The 17,568-nt window shown below is 35.7% G+C and overlaps 1 protein-coding gene across 1 annotated transcript; it reads left to right on the plus strand.

The window, feature by feature from the left end:
- Positions 1 to 13,712: 13,712 nt before the first annotated feature.
- On the plus strand, positions 13,713 to 16,157 carry LOC105056600 (pentatricopeptide repeat-containing protein At3g47530). Its single transcript, XM_010938854.4, has one exon. The coding sequence runs from the start codon at positions 14,118 to 14,120 to the stop codon at positions 16,041 to 16,043; it is 1,926 nt and encodes a 641-aa protein (XP_010937156.1). The 5' UTR covers positions 13,713 to 14,117; the 3' UTR covers positions 16,044 to 16,157.
- The last annotated feature ends 1,411 nt before the right edge of the window (positions 16,158 to 17,568 follow it).

A 17,568-nucleotide genomic window follows, 5' to 3' on the forward strand; every position in this document is an offset into this window, starting at 1 on the left:
TCTCCAAGGACACAAAACTCATTAGTAGTCTCTTCAAATGGTTTATGACCATCAAAGTCAATTCTTGGGATAACAATCTCTCCTTTTTTGATAATGATAAAATATTTGAGTGTTCACAAAGAGAGATAAATAAAGTACAAAAGGTTGAGTTTCTAAATCACTTAAAAGGTAAGAGAATATGCCAAAGGTTGAACACAAATTATAGAGAATCATGAGTTCCATACTATCCGTAAATTATGATATTTTAAAAGTACTTGAAAGTTAAGAGAACGTGCTAAAGATTGAATACAAGTTATAGAGAATCATGAGTTCCACACTATTAGCAAGTTATGATGTTTTAAACTATACTTTTTTATTTTTATCGAAAATTGCTTGTGAAATATCAAAATTTTATCAAAAATTATTTCTAAAAGCAAAATTCTCTCTCTTTCTTATATGAAAAGATAAAATAATCATTTTACAAAAATACTTACTTTCTTTCTCTCTCCCTTTCTAGCCACATAACTAACTTGTAAAAACTATAAAAACTCTCTCTTTCTTATTTCTCCTCCTTTTTGACATCATCAAAAATGGATTAAAGAGAATTTATAAATAGTAAAATTTTTAATAAATGAGAAAAGTAGGTTATGGGCTACGATCCTACAGCAGGTATCAGAGTAACTTTTAATTGAATAGAAATTCATTCACAAATATTTAAGAAGTCATAATTACAAGTTAACAACACAAAAGATGATAATAGATAACCTCATTTAAATACAACAAAATAGGAGGTTACAAAAGTCAAGTACATGATCAAGTCACAATACATCCATACATTACCATGCATATCTATAATCATAAGGTTCTCATACACTTAACCAAATAGAATAACCAAGTAGTATGAGACCTAAAGCAGCTAATACAAAACAGCATAATCATGATCAGGGAGACTAGGCATCAGGCTTGTGATCGGAAGGAACGAAATGAGAGAATGACTCCGAAGTAGAATCACAACCACATCTGCCTCGACCTTGACTGGATGATCTAATCCGAGTGAAAGAGGTCGGAGGATGGAAGGCGATAGGTTGAACAAAAGGAGGCTCGATGGATATAGAGGGTCTGGATTGGAGCTGAGTCCTAATGATATCTAGCTGAGATAAGACACCTCTCACTGTAACTCTGAGTCTCTCAAGATCAGATGAGATAAAATCCCTCAAGTTTCTAATATCAATTTGGATTGACTTGAGTATCGATCTAAGCAGGCTATGAAGTCTCTCTACCTCCTGAGAAAGATCAGCTAACTGAGATGAAGAACTACTCGAGATGCTCGCTCCTATTGATAGTGAAGCTAAGATCAGTCTGATCTCCCTCTTTATATCAAAAAGTCTTTCACTGAACCTGAGCATAGAGTTCTTCATACCCTCCAATTTAGAGCTCAGATCAGTCAACAACAGTACTAAAGAAGAGATATGTGGCACAATTGAAAGATCCGATAAGGAAGCAAAGAATGAGCTTGACTGAGGAGGCTGATACTGCTACTGCTGCATCTACTGAAAGATCTGCTACTAGAATTACTGAAGGAGCTCCTCCTGAAATTGTTGCTGCTGAATGAAAATAATGCTTGCTATCTGCTCAGCAAGCAATCCCATCTCATTCTCCCTCAATTTAGATGATGATGGCACGGCACGGCTCATAGATGAGGGTGCACTAATTGAAGGAACTGCCTCAATCTCCAACACAATAAATGTTAGGGCTCGGCTTAGGCTCAGGTAGTGATGAGCGATCCTCTCCCTCAGCACGCTCCTCCTCCACAACTACAACACCTCGACCCTTGATCCAATGATCATCCACTCTAAAGAAACCCATATGTCGAAGGGAATGGTATAAATGTTAGTGTTCAGCAGTCTGCACACAGCCTCCCCCTCAAAACTTACACCAGACTGTCTAAAAATAATTGTCAGGGTAATTTCATAAGGTAAGAGAGCCTTGGATCTACTCAAGGCCTCTCACATGGTATCAATCATCAGAAATGCAAGATTCAGTGGAGACTCAAATATAATATGATGCATCAGACATATATCTCATCCAATCATCAGGTCATATCTTCCCCCTCTAGGAAAGAAGATCCTAGAGATCATGTGGTGGAGTAGTTTCATCTCCACACTCAAGTCTTTTGCCTCTATCTTCATGAAATCTTCAACATTATTTCTCCCTAGGATGGATCTGAGTCCATCCTCTTTCCTAGAAAGCTCGACAAGATAGCTACCTTCACAAGGCATTTAAAGCAATCTACCCAAATGTGCAGCATTCAAGACAATCTCAACACTCTTTACAACAGATCTTAGAACTCCATCAATAAACACTAGATTTGAGTAAAATTCTTTAACTAAGTGTATGTACACCAGCTCAGACAAGTAACAAAAGAACCTCCATCTTTGCTTAACTATCTTCTCTCCAATAGAAAAATTATCTCTTCTTAAAAGATTAAAATCTATATTTCTCCCCAAAATAACTTTTCTTACAGAAAGAAGAATTTTACTCAGAGTCCTGGGAGGAGAGGCTTGAGCAGGGATCCGACCTGCCCTCTTTCTTCTGTCTCAAGTGGCTTTACAGATTTTTTTTTTGGGGGCAGTCGCATCTTAGAAGCCATTTGGTACAAAAAGGGTCAAAGAATCGATTAAGAGAGGAATAGAGGGTGAAAGGATAATAGGGATGAAGAAAAATGAGGGATTTAGAGATGGATGGTCTACATTTAAGATTTTTGAAAGAAAGATTTCAAGGGTTCGGTTAAGATCAAGAAAGAATGGATTTTGATCATAGATTGACCAAGAGAAAGTGTCTACCCAAGTTTTATGATAGATTCAAGAAATTTTTAGGCCAATTGAAGGTTAGATTTAGAGATTTATAGTTGATGGAAAGCTTGATGAGGGGCTTTGATTTGGGATGAAGATAGAGGAAGATGAACAGCAGATGAGCCGATCTCTTTGAGATTTTAGAAAAAAGTTAAACGGATCGACCTACAATCATATCTTACAAACCTATTTATCCGGTAACTGGGACAACCCATGGGTCATCCCATTCATAGTTGGTTCAGACGATGCAAAAAAAATTCAAAAATAAAGAAAAATTTAAAAATAAAGAAAAAATCAAAAAAAAATTGAAAAAGATTTGAATCGACTTAAGATGATCTTATAGAGCTCAGATAAAATTTGGTTTGATTTTTTGATAAAAAATTTCAACAAAAAAAATTAGAGATTACATTTGAATAACTCTGATGATTTTTAATTGGCTTGAAAAAGATCTCAAATAAAAAGCAAATGCCATCTAAATTTAAGATGATGAAGTAAAGATATTTTGGAAGGATTTTGAGAGCAGAACCATGATGAGAGATCAAGTAAAAAGATCTAAGAACCTAATTCTCTCTTAATTTCATAAAATTGATCTTCATTTAATACTTTAATAAATATGTCAGCTAATTATTTCTCAGTATTTATATATTCAAGTATTACATCATTATTTTGAACAAGTTCTCTTATAAAGTGATGTCTTATCTCAATATGTTTTGACCTAATATGTTGGATTGGATTCTTAATCAAATTAATGGTGCTAATACTGTCACATCTTATGAAAATATCTTTAAGTTCAATCTCAAAATCTATGAGCTGTTACTTAATTTATAAGATTTGAGTACAGTAATTTCTGACGGTAATATACTCGACTTCAGTCATAGACAATGCCACTGAACTTTGCTTCTTATTAAACTAAGAGATTAAGTTGACTCCTAGAAATTGACAAATTCCACTAGTACTTTTTCTGTCTAATCTATATCTAGCAAAATCAGTATCTGAGTAACCTATTAAATTTATAGAAGATTGCTTAGAAAATCAGAGTCTTAGATTTTGTGTTTCTTTTAGATATTTGAATATTCTTTTAACTGCATTCAAGTGTGATTTCTTAGGATTAGACTGAAATCTAGTACATATACATATACTAAACGTTATATCAGATCTACTGACAGTAAAATATAACAAAAAATCTATCATATCTCTATAAAACTTTAAATCAACAGACTTATTATGTTCATCTTTATCTAATTTACAGGAAGGAATCATAGGAATACTTGCACTCTTGGAGCTCTCCATCCTAATTTTTTTAATAATTCTTTTGCGTACTTACTTTGGATGATGAAGATTGCTTCCTTCATTTGCTTGATCTGGAGTCCAAGAAAGAAGATGAGTTCTTCCATCATGCTCATCTCGAACTCCTCTTGCATAAGCTTGATAAATTCTTGACACAAAGCTTCATTAGTAGACCTAAATATAATATCATTAACATATATTTGTATAACTAGTATCTCTTTATCTTTTCTTTTTATAAAAAGAGTTGTATCTATTTTTTTTTTGAAAAATTATTTTTCAATAAAAACTTACTTAGTCTTTCATACCAAGTCCTAGGGGCTTATTTCAAATCATACAAAGCTTTGTTTAATTTAAATATATAGTTTGGATATTTATGATTTTCAAAGCTTGGGGGTTGTTCTACATATATCTCTTTAGTAATATAATAATTTAGAAAGATATTTTTAATATCTATTTGAAATAGTTTAAAATTTATGAAACATACATAAGCAAGCAGCATTCTTAAAGCTTCTAATCTAGCAACAGGTGCAGATGTCTCATCAAAATCAATTTCTTTCCGTTGGATATATTCTTTAGCAACTAGTCTTACCTTATTTCTAATTACATTATCATCTTCATCTAGTTTATTCCTATATATCCATTTTGTTTCAATTATGGATGGTTTTTAGGTCTAGCAACAAGAGTCCATACATTATTTCCTTCAAACTAGTTTAATTCTTCTTGCATAGCATTAATCCAATTATGATCTTGTTCAGCTTATATTGTCTTAGGTTCTAAATAAGAAACAAAAGCTATATAATTATATACATCTCTAAGAGATCGAGTTCTTACCCCTTGTACCAGATCACCAATGATTAATTTTTTGGAGTGATTATGGATATACCTCTATTCCTTTGGAAGATCACTTGTACCTTAAAGTTGTTCTTGAATATTTTGATCATTGATACTCTCATCCTCATACTTTTCCTCCAGCTGGTCTTTATTTTGCTCATTTGAGTTTTTGATAGTGAGCTCTTTCATTTCTTCTTCTATGATATCTGCATCATCAACACTCTCTCTCTTCTTTGATAGAACATCATTATTCTTATCAAAAACTATATGGATTAACTCCTCCACTACTAGAGTTCTTTTATTAAAAACTCTAAAAAATATACTAGAAGTAAAATAGACAAGGAAGATAGCTTCATTAGATTTAGCATCAATTTTTTTAAGCTATTTTATTTAAAATAAAATAATGGCAACCAAAAATATAAAAATATCCTATGTTAGATTTTCTATCTTTCCATAATTCATAAGATATTTTCTTTAAAATTGATCTTATTAAAGCATAGTTTAAGATGTAATATGCTGTGTTGATAGTTTCTGTCCAAAAATATTTTGAAAAATTACTCTCACATAGCATGGTACGGATCATTTCTTTAAGAGTTCTATTTTTTCTTTCTACTATTCCATTTTGTTGGAGTATCTTAGGTGCAGAAAAATTATGATCTATACCTTTTTTATCATAAAATTTTTTAAAATCTTTGTTTTCAAATTCGGTACCGTAGTTACTACGAATTGAAACAATTGGTAAATTTTTTTTATTTAAAATTTTTTGATAAAACTCAGAAAAAGTTGAAAATACTTTATCTTTAGATGCTAAAAATAAGATCCAAGTAAAACACGAGAAATCATCGATAATCATAAAATCATATCTTTTACCTTCTAAGCTAGTTATCTTTATCTAAGGTTTAGAAGTTGAAACAATATTCTTGAATTTAAAAGAAACTCTTGTTTGCTTGCCTAATTGGTATGCATCATAAATTTTATCTTTTTCAAAATTTATCTTTGGCAAACCAAAAATCAAATCTTTTTAATAATTTTAGATAATGTGTACATACTAATATGTGCAAGCCCACGGTGCCAAAGCCAACTAGTCTCATTGATTTTAGCATTCATGGTCACAAGACATTATATGTTTTGCATGAAAAAATTATCCAAATCTACTATGTAAATATTATCATATCTATATCCAATAAATCTAATGCTATCATTAAAAAGACTAGTTACAATACACATGAAAGATTTAAAAACTACTTTATAACCTCTATCATATAATTGGCTAATGCTTAATAGGTTATGTCTAAGACTATGTACAAGTAAAATATTTTTAATACAAGTGGAGGGAGTGATACCAATATTACCTATGCCGATAATCTTTCCTTTGTCATTATCTCCAAAGGTAACCATCCCTCCATTCTTAGCCTCTAAGGTGATGAATTGAGACTCATCACCAGTCATGTATCTTGAGCACTCGCTATCAAGATTTCACTTTTGCTTCGTTGCTTGGGATGCAAGACACACTTACACATATAAAATTAAATTTTAACTTTAAGTACCCAAGCTAACTTAGATCTTTTGGTGTTAATCATAATGATTTTTTTTGAAACTTATATTTTTTTAATATTTATACTAATAAATTTATTTGACAAGCATGCATAAGCTTTATGTCCTACATTGCCACATTTAAAATATGTAATGTTTGATAATTTGTTCATGGATGCATTTACAAAGATATATTTCCAAAATTTTTATTTTTTAAGAGTATTATAATCAAGGCCTGCTTTATCATACACTGCTCTTTGATTATTAATAATCATTTGAAGTTTATTTGAGGTTAGGATAAATCTATCAACTATTGATTTCAATTTGGTTACTTCTTCCTTTAAGTTCTAATTTTCCTTCATAAGAGTTTTGTTTATACTTGAAATTTCTTCCTTTTTCTTTGTTAGAGTTTGATATTTTATTTTTAATTCTTTATTTTTGTTGGAGATCTCTTCTTTTTCTTTAGATAAAATTAGATTTTTCAATTTTAGATCTTTATTTTTCAATCTTAATTTCTTTAAATCATTCAAAAGCTCATGAAATACTTCTTGCAGTTTATTATAAGAAAATTTATTTTGAGTTTCAGTGATTACCTCATTTTCATGTGCCATAAGGCATAAGTTGGCTTCTTCATGAAATTTATCATCTGAGGTAGACTCATTACTATCGCTCTACGTAACCACCATTGTCCTTTTCTTCTTGAACTTCTTTGGATCCTTCTTGAGCTGGAGACGATCCGATCTAAAGTGGTTCGGCTTCTTACACTTATAACAAATGATGAACTATTCTTTCTCTTTTTCTTTACTCGACTTCTCCTTAACTGGTGGTCTTCTCTTGATGTCTTATCTTTTTTTCTTCATAAACTGTCTAAATTTTTTTGTGATCAATGCCAAATCCTCATCATCTTTACTGCTTTTTGATTTTTCTGAATCTTCTTCTTCTTGAGCCATTGATTTGAGGATAATTATCTTCTTTTTTTTATCTCTTTTTCAAAGTATATCTTTATGGTCAGCTCATGGGTCATGAGAGATCCAAGCAGTTCCTACAAAAGTAGGATATTTAAGTCCTTTGCTTCTTGAATCATCGTGACTTTTACCTCCCACGATCTTGATGGAGACTTAAAAATTTTTCTTACAAGATCACTGTTAGAATAACACTTTTTAAGACTCTTTAAATCATTAATGATATTAGTGAAATGAGTAAACATTTATGTTATAGACTCATCAGGTTCTATTTTAAACAGTTCATAATTGTGCATAAGCATGTTAATTTTTGACTCTTTTACTTGATTTGTGCCCTCATGTGTAACTTCTAACATATTCTAAATTTTTTTTAGCTGAATTACATATAGAAATATGATTAAATTTATTTACATCTAAGGCACAGTACAAGACATTCATGGCTTTAGCATTGAGCTAAGCCATTTTTTTGTCAAGCTTATCCCATTTATCTTTCGACTTAGAGAGGAATACACCATCAATCAACTTAGTAGGTGTGTAAGATCTATTTACTATGATACTCTACATATCATAGTCAAGTATTTGGATAAATATTTTGATCTAAGCTTTTCAATAGGTGTAGTTGGATTCATTGAAAAATGAAGATCGGTTGGTGGATTGTCTCTTGGCTAGAGATGAGCCAAATTGAGTTGTCATAGATTTTTGGCTCTTGATGGTTAAATCAAGCAAGGACTAGAGCATCGGGCTCTGATACCACTTGCTGCCCAGATATGCAGTCCAAGAGAGAGGATAAATTGGGTCTCTTAAAATTTTTAGTGATTAGTGCTTACAAAGAATGTGCTTAACTTGATGAGTGAGGTGAGTTAATTAATAATGATAAAAAATTAAATATAATTAATAAATGAATAAGTATAGAGCTTAATAAAGAAGAGAAAATATGCAAACACAATAAATACAAAGAATTTATAGTGATTCGGTGCTAACCTTGCCCTACATCCACTCTCCAAGTCCCAACCTAAGAATTCAATCTACTAAAAGATTTTTCAATTATAACACATCGAATTATATCAATCATTGCTGTCCAAGCAAGAATACTTATTTTTTTAGTACAAACCAACTCACAAACCCTCCAATTATAGGTTCGGATCAATCTATCTGAGTTTTAAAATCTCTCCAAAACTCAAAACTCAAGGTACAATAGTAAATGAATAGAGTATAGAATTTTTAGCACAAAAGAACTCCTTAATTGAGCATAATAAAATAATAAAAGTATAATATTCAAGGAGTAGAAGCCTTTGTTGGATACTACCAGATGATTTGAATAATTGAATACAGTTGGAGAGCGGTTAGTGAGCTGATTGAATGCTTCTTTCTTTTTTTCTAAGATTTTTTTTCTCTTTCTCTGATTTGAGCTTAAATTCTTCTGTTATATTTGATTTTTCATCTCTAAAAAGTATTTATAGTCTTCATCAAGTCTTGAGAATGTCTTAGAATCAGTTAAGAGCCGTTAGAATATGTTTAATGCACATTAAATACATCAAAAATGGACTAAAAACTAGCCATTACGCGTGTCTGTCTCATAGAAGATGACCTATGGGTCACCCTATTTGGTTAGACAGAGAACCATGCTCTCTGTCTTGATCTCAAGCTCTCAAGGGTCGATCTATGGGTTGCTCCACTGTAAATGGATCAATCCATGGGTCATCCAACTGTATGCCAACGGTAAAGACAGATGCATGCTGGCTCCTCTTTGCAAAAGGGATGTCCTATGAGTAGATCCAAAGGATGCCCCATTCTATTCCAATCTAATTTTTCATACATTTAAAGTACTGAAACTAACCAAAACACTATCAAACACTCTTAAATAAATTTTAATAAACTTGACACTCCTAAAAGGTGTCAAAATTGCCTCCAACTTACAAAATCATCTCCAACTTACAAAATCTTTAACTTTGACATCCTTTAAGAAGCTTTTCAAACTCAATATTTTTAGACTATTTGAAATCACACCAAAGTATTCTTCAAGGATAAGAAACTCATTAGTAATCCCTTCAAATAGTTTGTGACCATCAAAATTAATTCTTGGGATAACATCCCTGATGATCGTATTCCTCCCTCCCCTTCCCCCTCTCGCGGCCTTAAGCCCTACGCACCATGCCACCCCCTCCCCCACCAGCCCGCTCACCTATGACTGTCTCCCCTCTCCTTTCCAATGACAACTACCCCCTCTTCCTCTCCATGACACTGGTGCCCCCTCCTCCCTCCCTCGGCCCACCCGCTGTGCCGCCCCACCCGCCGCACCATGCCGCCCCCCTCCCCTCCCTGACGACTGCATTCCCCCATCCCCTCCCCCCTCCCTGGCATCGCTAACCCACCTCATCGTACTGCCCCCTCCACCCCCCTTGCTTGCTTGCCCAAGATAGCCTCCCCCCCCAAAACTTGCCAAATGCCCTTCCAGCTCTTCACCGATCTCCGACCTCCATTCTTGTTTTATTTCTCATTCGACCACTGTCCTCATTTTATTTCTCAATTTTTAGATCCTCTTCACTCTACAAGAAGAGATGACTTCGAGATCGACAACTCGCTAGTATTTTTCTATGGTTTATTTTTTTGCTCGAAGAATATGGCGCTGACCAACTTTATCCTAATGGTGGTTGGCATGAGCATTACCATCCTCCTCTTCCATAGTGACATCAAGCAGTTCACCACCATCTTCCATCGCAACGTCTGCCAAATCCGCCACTGGCTCGAGGAGGAATCCATCTCCACCGTCAAGTGAAGAAAACCCTTCTTTCTCTTTTCTAAATCCAAAGCTTAGCTGAGAATGTTTGGATTTTGGTATGAGACTTTGGTTGGATCTATCTTTCTCGGGCCCCATTTTTTTTTTAATTGCTGTCTTTGATTGTTTCGTTAAAGAAAAAAAAAAGAATAAGAAGAAAAAAATATTGGGATATTGGGTCTAGTCGGGATGTTCTCACAACGATCCTCATGCCTTCTCCATCGAATGGCATATCGTTGATGCAGATCATTGTTTTCCATCATGCATGCTCTTTCTTTTCATTCCTTCACCATCATCATTATTTATTTTGAGTGCAAATCTGCTTGTTTATTCAGTATTTATCTGCTCTATATCAATCCTGATGTGGCCACTGTGTTGGTGTCCTATGCACTTGTTTCTAATCTGTTTGCCCCTCCAAGACGAGTGCGTGACACTTCGAGATCATCATCTAGCCTAGGAGCTAATGAAGATGGTCATCGACCATCTGAGAGGCAAGGAAGTCTCGCCACTCGAGGAGATCATCACCGACTATTATGCATCACTTCTCTCAGTTTGTCCGAATAACCGCTTTGATTTTGTCGCTTTGTATTGATTTTTTTCTGACTTTCTGACTTAGACTAATTTTTTATTTTTTGCAGTTGACACATGACACCACAATTTAGTACAAGGGATTGATCGGTTTTGACCAACTCATTCACTTGCTAGAAGACTAGGTCCAAGCTGTGAATGCTCTGGCCAAAATTGCTAAAGAACTTTGGACTGTGAAGAGCAGAAGAAGAAGTATCAAGAAGATATTACTTGGTTAGACATCGAGTTAGCTTCTTTTCGGGATAGAATAGCCGACTTGGAGTCCCAACTAAAAGGGAAGGAAGAGGTTGGAAAATAGAGAGAAACTATTACTGACCTCGAGAAGGAGATAGACATGGCCGAAATCACTCTTGCAGAGGCTAGGGACCAGCAAGGGACACCGGAAAGGCCATTTGGAAAGGCCATCAGAAAGAGAAGAAGGCGTTTATTGTCGAAACTCGGATCCAAGAGAGCTTCTCAGACATTGGCTAAGTTCAAAGCATCATGAAAATTTGAAGATGAAATCATCGAAGGATCGACGATTGCCTACAAAGTCAGGTTCAGGGACTACAAGGCTGCAATTTTTTATCTTCACCCTGAGTTGGACTTGAGAGAGCTACAGTCGAATGAAGGCAACAAGGACGAGGAGGATGCTGCCACTCCAGAGACTGCTGAGAAAGGAGTTGGTCCCAACATAGTTCCTTAGGCAGTTTTTATCTTTCTTTTTGTTCCCATTTTGTGTTTTGTTACCGACTATTCGTCGAATATGTACAAACAAACTTTGCAATGAAATGAATACTTCTTTCTTTAAATCATTCTCCAAATTATTGCTTTGCTTGATTTTGTCGATAAAATGCTTTAGTAAGATCGTTGGTATAAGTTGAAGAACAACTTGAATAGAAAGAATTTTTCTAAATGGATTAGTTGGTAAGACATAGTCGGTCATCGAAGTATATCGAACCATGTAGTTTTTGCTAAGTTTATTAACTCATCATTATTTCTTTTTTAGGACATATCGAACCCTTAGTTAATCTAGTGAAGCCGACCAACTTTTTGTTGGGTGTTAGCTGATGATTTATTTATATAATTGAGTATCAATTGATCATGTTATTCAGCTAATTATCGAATAATTGATTTTCATACGAACTTATCGGCATAATAAATCATTTGTATAACATCATTTATTATAATGACTTACTAGTAGTACATATATAGGTTCTCGATATTCCAAGTCTGAGGAGTTTTCATGCCATCTAGGTTCGTGATTCTATAAGCTCCTGGTCAGAGTACTTTTGAAATTTTGTAGAAATTTTTCCAATTCGGTGATAAATTTTCTTGCTTGATCAATTTAGAGACTTTAGCTTTTCTGAGGACAAAATCTTCTAGTCAGAAATCTTAGGTTTAATCCAAGAATTATAGTACCAAGCTATTCATTATTGATATGAAGCCATCTTCAGTTGAGCCTGTCTTCATATTTCTTTGCGCAAATTTAGATCAGCACATTGTCGATCTACATTAGTCGATTCATCATAGTACTCTATCCTTATTAATGGTAAGCCGATTTCTAAGCAAATTACAACTTTTGTTCAGCATGGCAAGTTGAAAGGTGTTTCTCTAAATGGAATCTGAGTTGCTTAGTAGGACCACAAAATACTGTATAATTTATCGGCCTATTGCCCTTTAGCTTGATTTAACCGTGTCTTCAGGCCTTGTAGTATGGTTCTGTTGGTTACTTCATTTTTTTATTCAATTATAGATGCTCGATCGAAGTAAATCTATGAATGATCTGAAATTTTATATAGAACTCTTTAAACTTAGTATTGTTGCGTTATCAACCATTATTCGTGATAATTATCTGAGATAGGCCAAAATAGCAAATGATTGATTTGCATAAAAAATCTATCATCTTTTTCTCTATTATTTAAATCAGAGCTTCTGCTTCCATCTCCTTAATAAAATAGTCAATGACAATGATGATGAATTTTCGTTGTCCATTTGCAGGAGATAATGGACTGAGTATGTCAACTCTCCATTAGATAAAAGGTCTAAGTACGGATATTGAAATTAACTTACTCACCGATAATCTTTGTATATTACTAGAACAATAAATTTTATTATATTTAAAAAATTAGCTCAGTAATCGATAAGTATTCCAGCTCTTAATTTTGCAATAGATGTGAGATTCGACGGATTCACTCTTCTAATTGTGATCAAGAAAATCCTAGACGTCACCTATATCTTTCAAATTATATTTAGATTGCAAAGCTTTGACGACAATGATCATATTTTCAAGATGATAAATATTTTTTAATTTAGGAGAATGTATCTGGACCAATTAATTTGCTTAGAAGTTCTGCAGCTAAATCTTCTATTCTCAAATGTTGGAGGAACCTAATTTTCAACTCTTAAGAAACAAGTCCGGTGTAAACTTTTTCAAGAAATCACTTCTTTACGAGGCACATCAAGTATAGAATGATAATATATTTTAATTATTTAAAATTTTTTAAAAATAAAATATAAATAAATTTTATTATTTATATAGAGAGCCGCCAACAACACCATCGATGAAAAAATTACATCTAAGGTATTCGACATTATATTTTTTATTTTTTATGATAAAATTTTTACAATTTGATTATATTTTCAGTAAATTTTTATAATATTTATGTAGTTCGGACCAGCGTTTCAAAAATAAATTTTTTTTATCTTACTTTTTATTTTGTTACGCGCGGGCTCATGCTGGCACTGTAAGTCACTTGGGGGACGCAAGGGACCTTGCATCTTGCATTGGCAGGTGCTGTATCCCTATAACCGGGGGCAATCCCCACGTGCTGTTGGATGAGGTATGTTCAAATTGGTGATATCGTGGATTCAGACACGTCTGGACCGCGTCGATAGTTTTTTGGGGTGACATTGCAGTTCTGTGTTCCGCAGTTCTTGGCGCACAGCGTGGGCTTTTGTGTTTGTGTTACATTAGGATGGCCAAATCAGACTCACTCAAATAGTCTGGAAAAAAAAAAACAGTTTCTAAGAATTTTAGGCGCAAATGCATAAAAGAGATGGCTGCAGTCTCCTTTGTTCTAGGCCGCATGACGCGCAGAGAGAGAGAGGGCAGAGGAGGAGCAGAGGCGTGGTGTTGGTTCTCGTGCTGCAGTCGGGAATCTGGGCTTCCTCGCCTCTACTTCGCTCTCATCTTTGTCACCTCTCTCATCCGCTCCTCCTCCTGCCGTCGCCGGTAGTGGAAGCTTACTGCCACAAATCCCTGATCTTATGCGAAGCCTCTTCGGTAGCATCATTACTAGTGCGAAAGCTTGACGGAAATCTCTCTCCATGGTTTTGGCTCGTCTCCTTCTCCATTCTACTTCCCCTATCCATCCTCTCTACCACCGCCAAATCCATCCTCCACTCCCTCTCCTCTTCCCCTGCTTCCCTTCCCTCCATCTGCCTCATCTCCTCCTCCACCAACTCCGAAATCCCTCGCCGCCACCCCGATTCCAGCCAAACACCTTCCTCACCACCTTCGCGGCCACCTGCATTCCTCTCATAGCATCATGCTCCACCAAGACCCATCTCCTCCAAATCCACGCCCGCCTCCTCCGCTCTTCCATCATCGACAACCCATCCATCTCCACCGCCTTTTTGTCTCGCGCCGCCCTCTCCCAATTCGGTGATATCGATTATTCCCGTCGCGTCTTCGAACAGATACCCAAACCCACCATCTTTCACTACAACACCATGCTAAGATCCTACTCACAGGACAGCACCCCGGAGGAGGCCCTCCACTTGTATAACCGCATGCGACAACTCGGCATTTCTCCGAATACCTTCACCTCTTCCTTTGCTCTCAAGTCGTGCACCCGGATTTCTTACTTGTCTGGTGGAAAACAGATGCATGCGAGGATCCTGCAAGATGGGCATCGATCTGATTCTCTTTTGCTGACTTCATTGATGGGACTCTACGTGGCGTGCGGGGACGGCGATGATGCGCGTCGGGTGTTTGATGAAATGCCCGAGCGAGATATAGTTGCATGGAATGTGTTGATTTCTTGCTTTTGCCGTAATCAACGGACCAAAGATGCATTGTGTTTGTTTGATGTGATGCGGGGACCGGAGTATGGGTTGGAACCCGATGATGTCACCTGCTTGCTTCTTCTTCAGGCATGCGCGCACTTGGGCGCACTTGATTTCGGGGAGCGGATACATAAGTATGTCGAGGAACGTGGTTTTGGTGGTGCTCTGAATATAAGGAATTCCCTTGTAGCGATGTATTCGAGGTGTGGGTGTGTGGATAAGGCTTATAGAGTGTTTGTTGATACACCGCATAAGAATATGGTTAGTTGGAGTGCAATGATTTCTGGTTTGGCAATGAATGGTTACGGAAGGTATGCGATTGAAGCTTTTGGAGAGATGACAAGAGTGGGTGTTGCTCCGGATGAACAGACATTCACAGGTGTGCTTTCAGCTTGTAGTCATAGTGGGTTGGTTGATGAAGGATTGAGATTTTTCGATATGATGAGGTTTAAGTATCAACTAGTCCCTAATGTGTGCCACTATGGATGCATGGTTGACCTTTTGGGCCGTGCTGGATTGCTTGATCAGGCATATGAGCTTATAGCAAAAGAGATGAAGGTTCAGCCAGATGCTACAATCTGGAGAACTCTCCTTGGAGCTTGCAGAATTCATGGTCACATTGACCTTGGAGAACAAGTAATTGGGCAGCTGATTGAGTTAAAAGCACAACAAGCTGGAGATTATGTTTTGTTGCTGAATATATATGCATATGTGGGGAATTGGGAGAAGGTAGCAGAAGTGAGGAGGTTGATGAAGGAGAAGGGAATTCAAACGACTCCAGGTTGCAGCACGATAGAATTGAATGGAGAGGTTCATGAGTTTGTTGTTGATGATGATTCACATCCACGGAAGGCAGAGATTTATGAGAAGCTTGATGAGATAGGACAGCAGCTAAAGATTGCTGGTTATGTCACAAATATGGCATCTGAGTTGCATGATATGGATATGGAGGAGAAGGAGAGTGCACTTTCTTTTCATAGTGAAAAGCTGGCCATTGCTTTCGGTATTCTTGCTACTCCTCCCAGAAGGACGATTAGAATTTCAAAGAACCTTCGCACTTGTTTTGATTGCCATACCTTTGCAAAAGTGTTATCCAGTGTTTATAATCGGCTGGTAATCATAAGAGACCGAAGTCGATTCCACCATTTCAAGGAAGGTCATTGTTCATGTAATGATTACTGGTAGGGCATACGAAATGGTAGCTTCATGTGCAGGAAACTTGGTCCACATATAAGCATGAGCATGAAAGGAGGATGCTGATGCATTCAATAAATAAAGCTTGTTTTCTGAATTCTGCAACCTCGTTTCCAAGCCCACTATATATGGATTTCAATTAATACAAGGCAGTGCTTTGTTGACTTTTGGCAGCTTAACGAACATCTTGTCATTTATACATCCATACATTGATTGGTTGCTCTTGTGATGAAGGTGCCAAAGTCTACATCCGATTCAAAACTTTTCTTTCATTCTCACTTTATTGAACTTCCATTGGATTGATCTGAAAATCTTTCGAGGAATGAAATCTTTGAATGTAAATGTTGGAATTTTCATAGGTACTGGTGCACGTAGATTTCAAATTTTTTTTGAAAAATAATGCAACGGAACAATAGATTAAAATTTTTTTTAATTTAGAACATGCATACATATGATCAAAGCACTTAAAGATCTAGTTCACATGCTGAAAATAATATATATAAATTTTTAATTTAAAATTAAAAATATATAATCAAATCACATATTTATTTCATTTTTTCTTTTCTCGAATTTGGATCTGGAAGATGAACAAGTTTTATTTTAGCCGCACAAATATCCGGCATCTATAGATATCTACGTAAAAACAACTTGGATTGCTCTTCTTTTTTTATCCTTATATGCAATTAATCAATCTTTGATCAGCCTTTGGATCTTCTTGATCAACATCTTGATCAGTCTTTCTTCTTCCTTGACTCTGTTTGATGTGGAACAATCAGCCACCAAAGGATATAGCGTGGAGAAGATGAACCGCCCACCACCTTAGGCGTGTGGAACCTTGGATGGCCCAACCCGTGGGCGTATGAGAAAAAGAGGGAGAGAGAGGAGGTGTGGAGACTTGGAGGAGTTCTCTTGAAGGCTTGGTTGTTATGCCAAAAGGCTAAGAGTGGGTTCTTTATAGGGCTTTAATTGGAGTCCAAATCAAACTCCAATATTTATCTAAAGAGGAGTCCTAATCTCATTAGGATTCTTTCTTTCAAATCCTAGGCATTCCTTATCTTATAAGGAAAAGGGATGAGGTGTTAACTATTGGCCCTTTAGAATTTCTTACATCATAAGGAGGTGGGCGTGCGTCCCTCTCATGCTATCCAATAGCCCCCACCCAAAATTAGATTTGACGGAGGCATGGACCCTCTTATTCATCCACATATGGTACGTCCAATTTGGTCAAATCAAATGGCACAATAAAGATTGATCCAAAGTATGTAGGCGCCCAATAATTGAGCCCCTTGAACCCAATTCCAAATTCAATTTGGATTAGGTCTAATGTATGTAATTAACTTGGTCTAATACTTATCAAATAAGAAATCTAAGTTCAAAAAAAAATTTGGTTTAACCATGTTCTCGTAAGGCACTCCTAAATCCAATAGGATTTCACTAAATTCTAATCTAATTAAGACTTCACAAGTCCAATTGGTCAATCTAAATTAGTTTTCTTGTTTGTATGATCCCATAAGTT

This window comes from Elaeis guineensis, chromosome 13, assembly GCF_000442705.2.
Source record: "Elaeis guineensis isolate ETL-2024a chromosome 13, EG11, whole genome shotgun sequence".
Lineage (NCBI taxonomy): Eukaryota > Viridiplantae > Streptophyta > Magnoliopsida > Arecales > Arecaceae > Elaeis > Elaeis guineensis.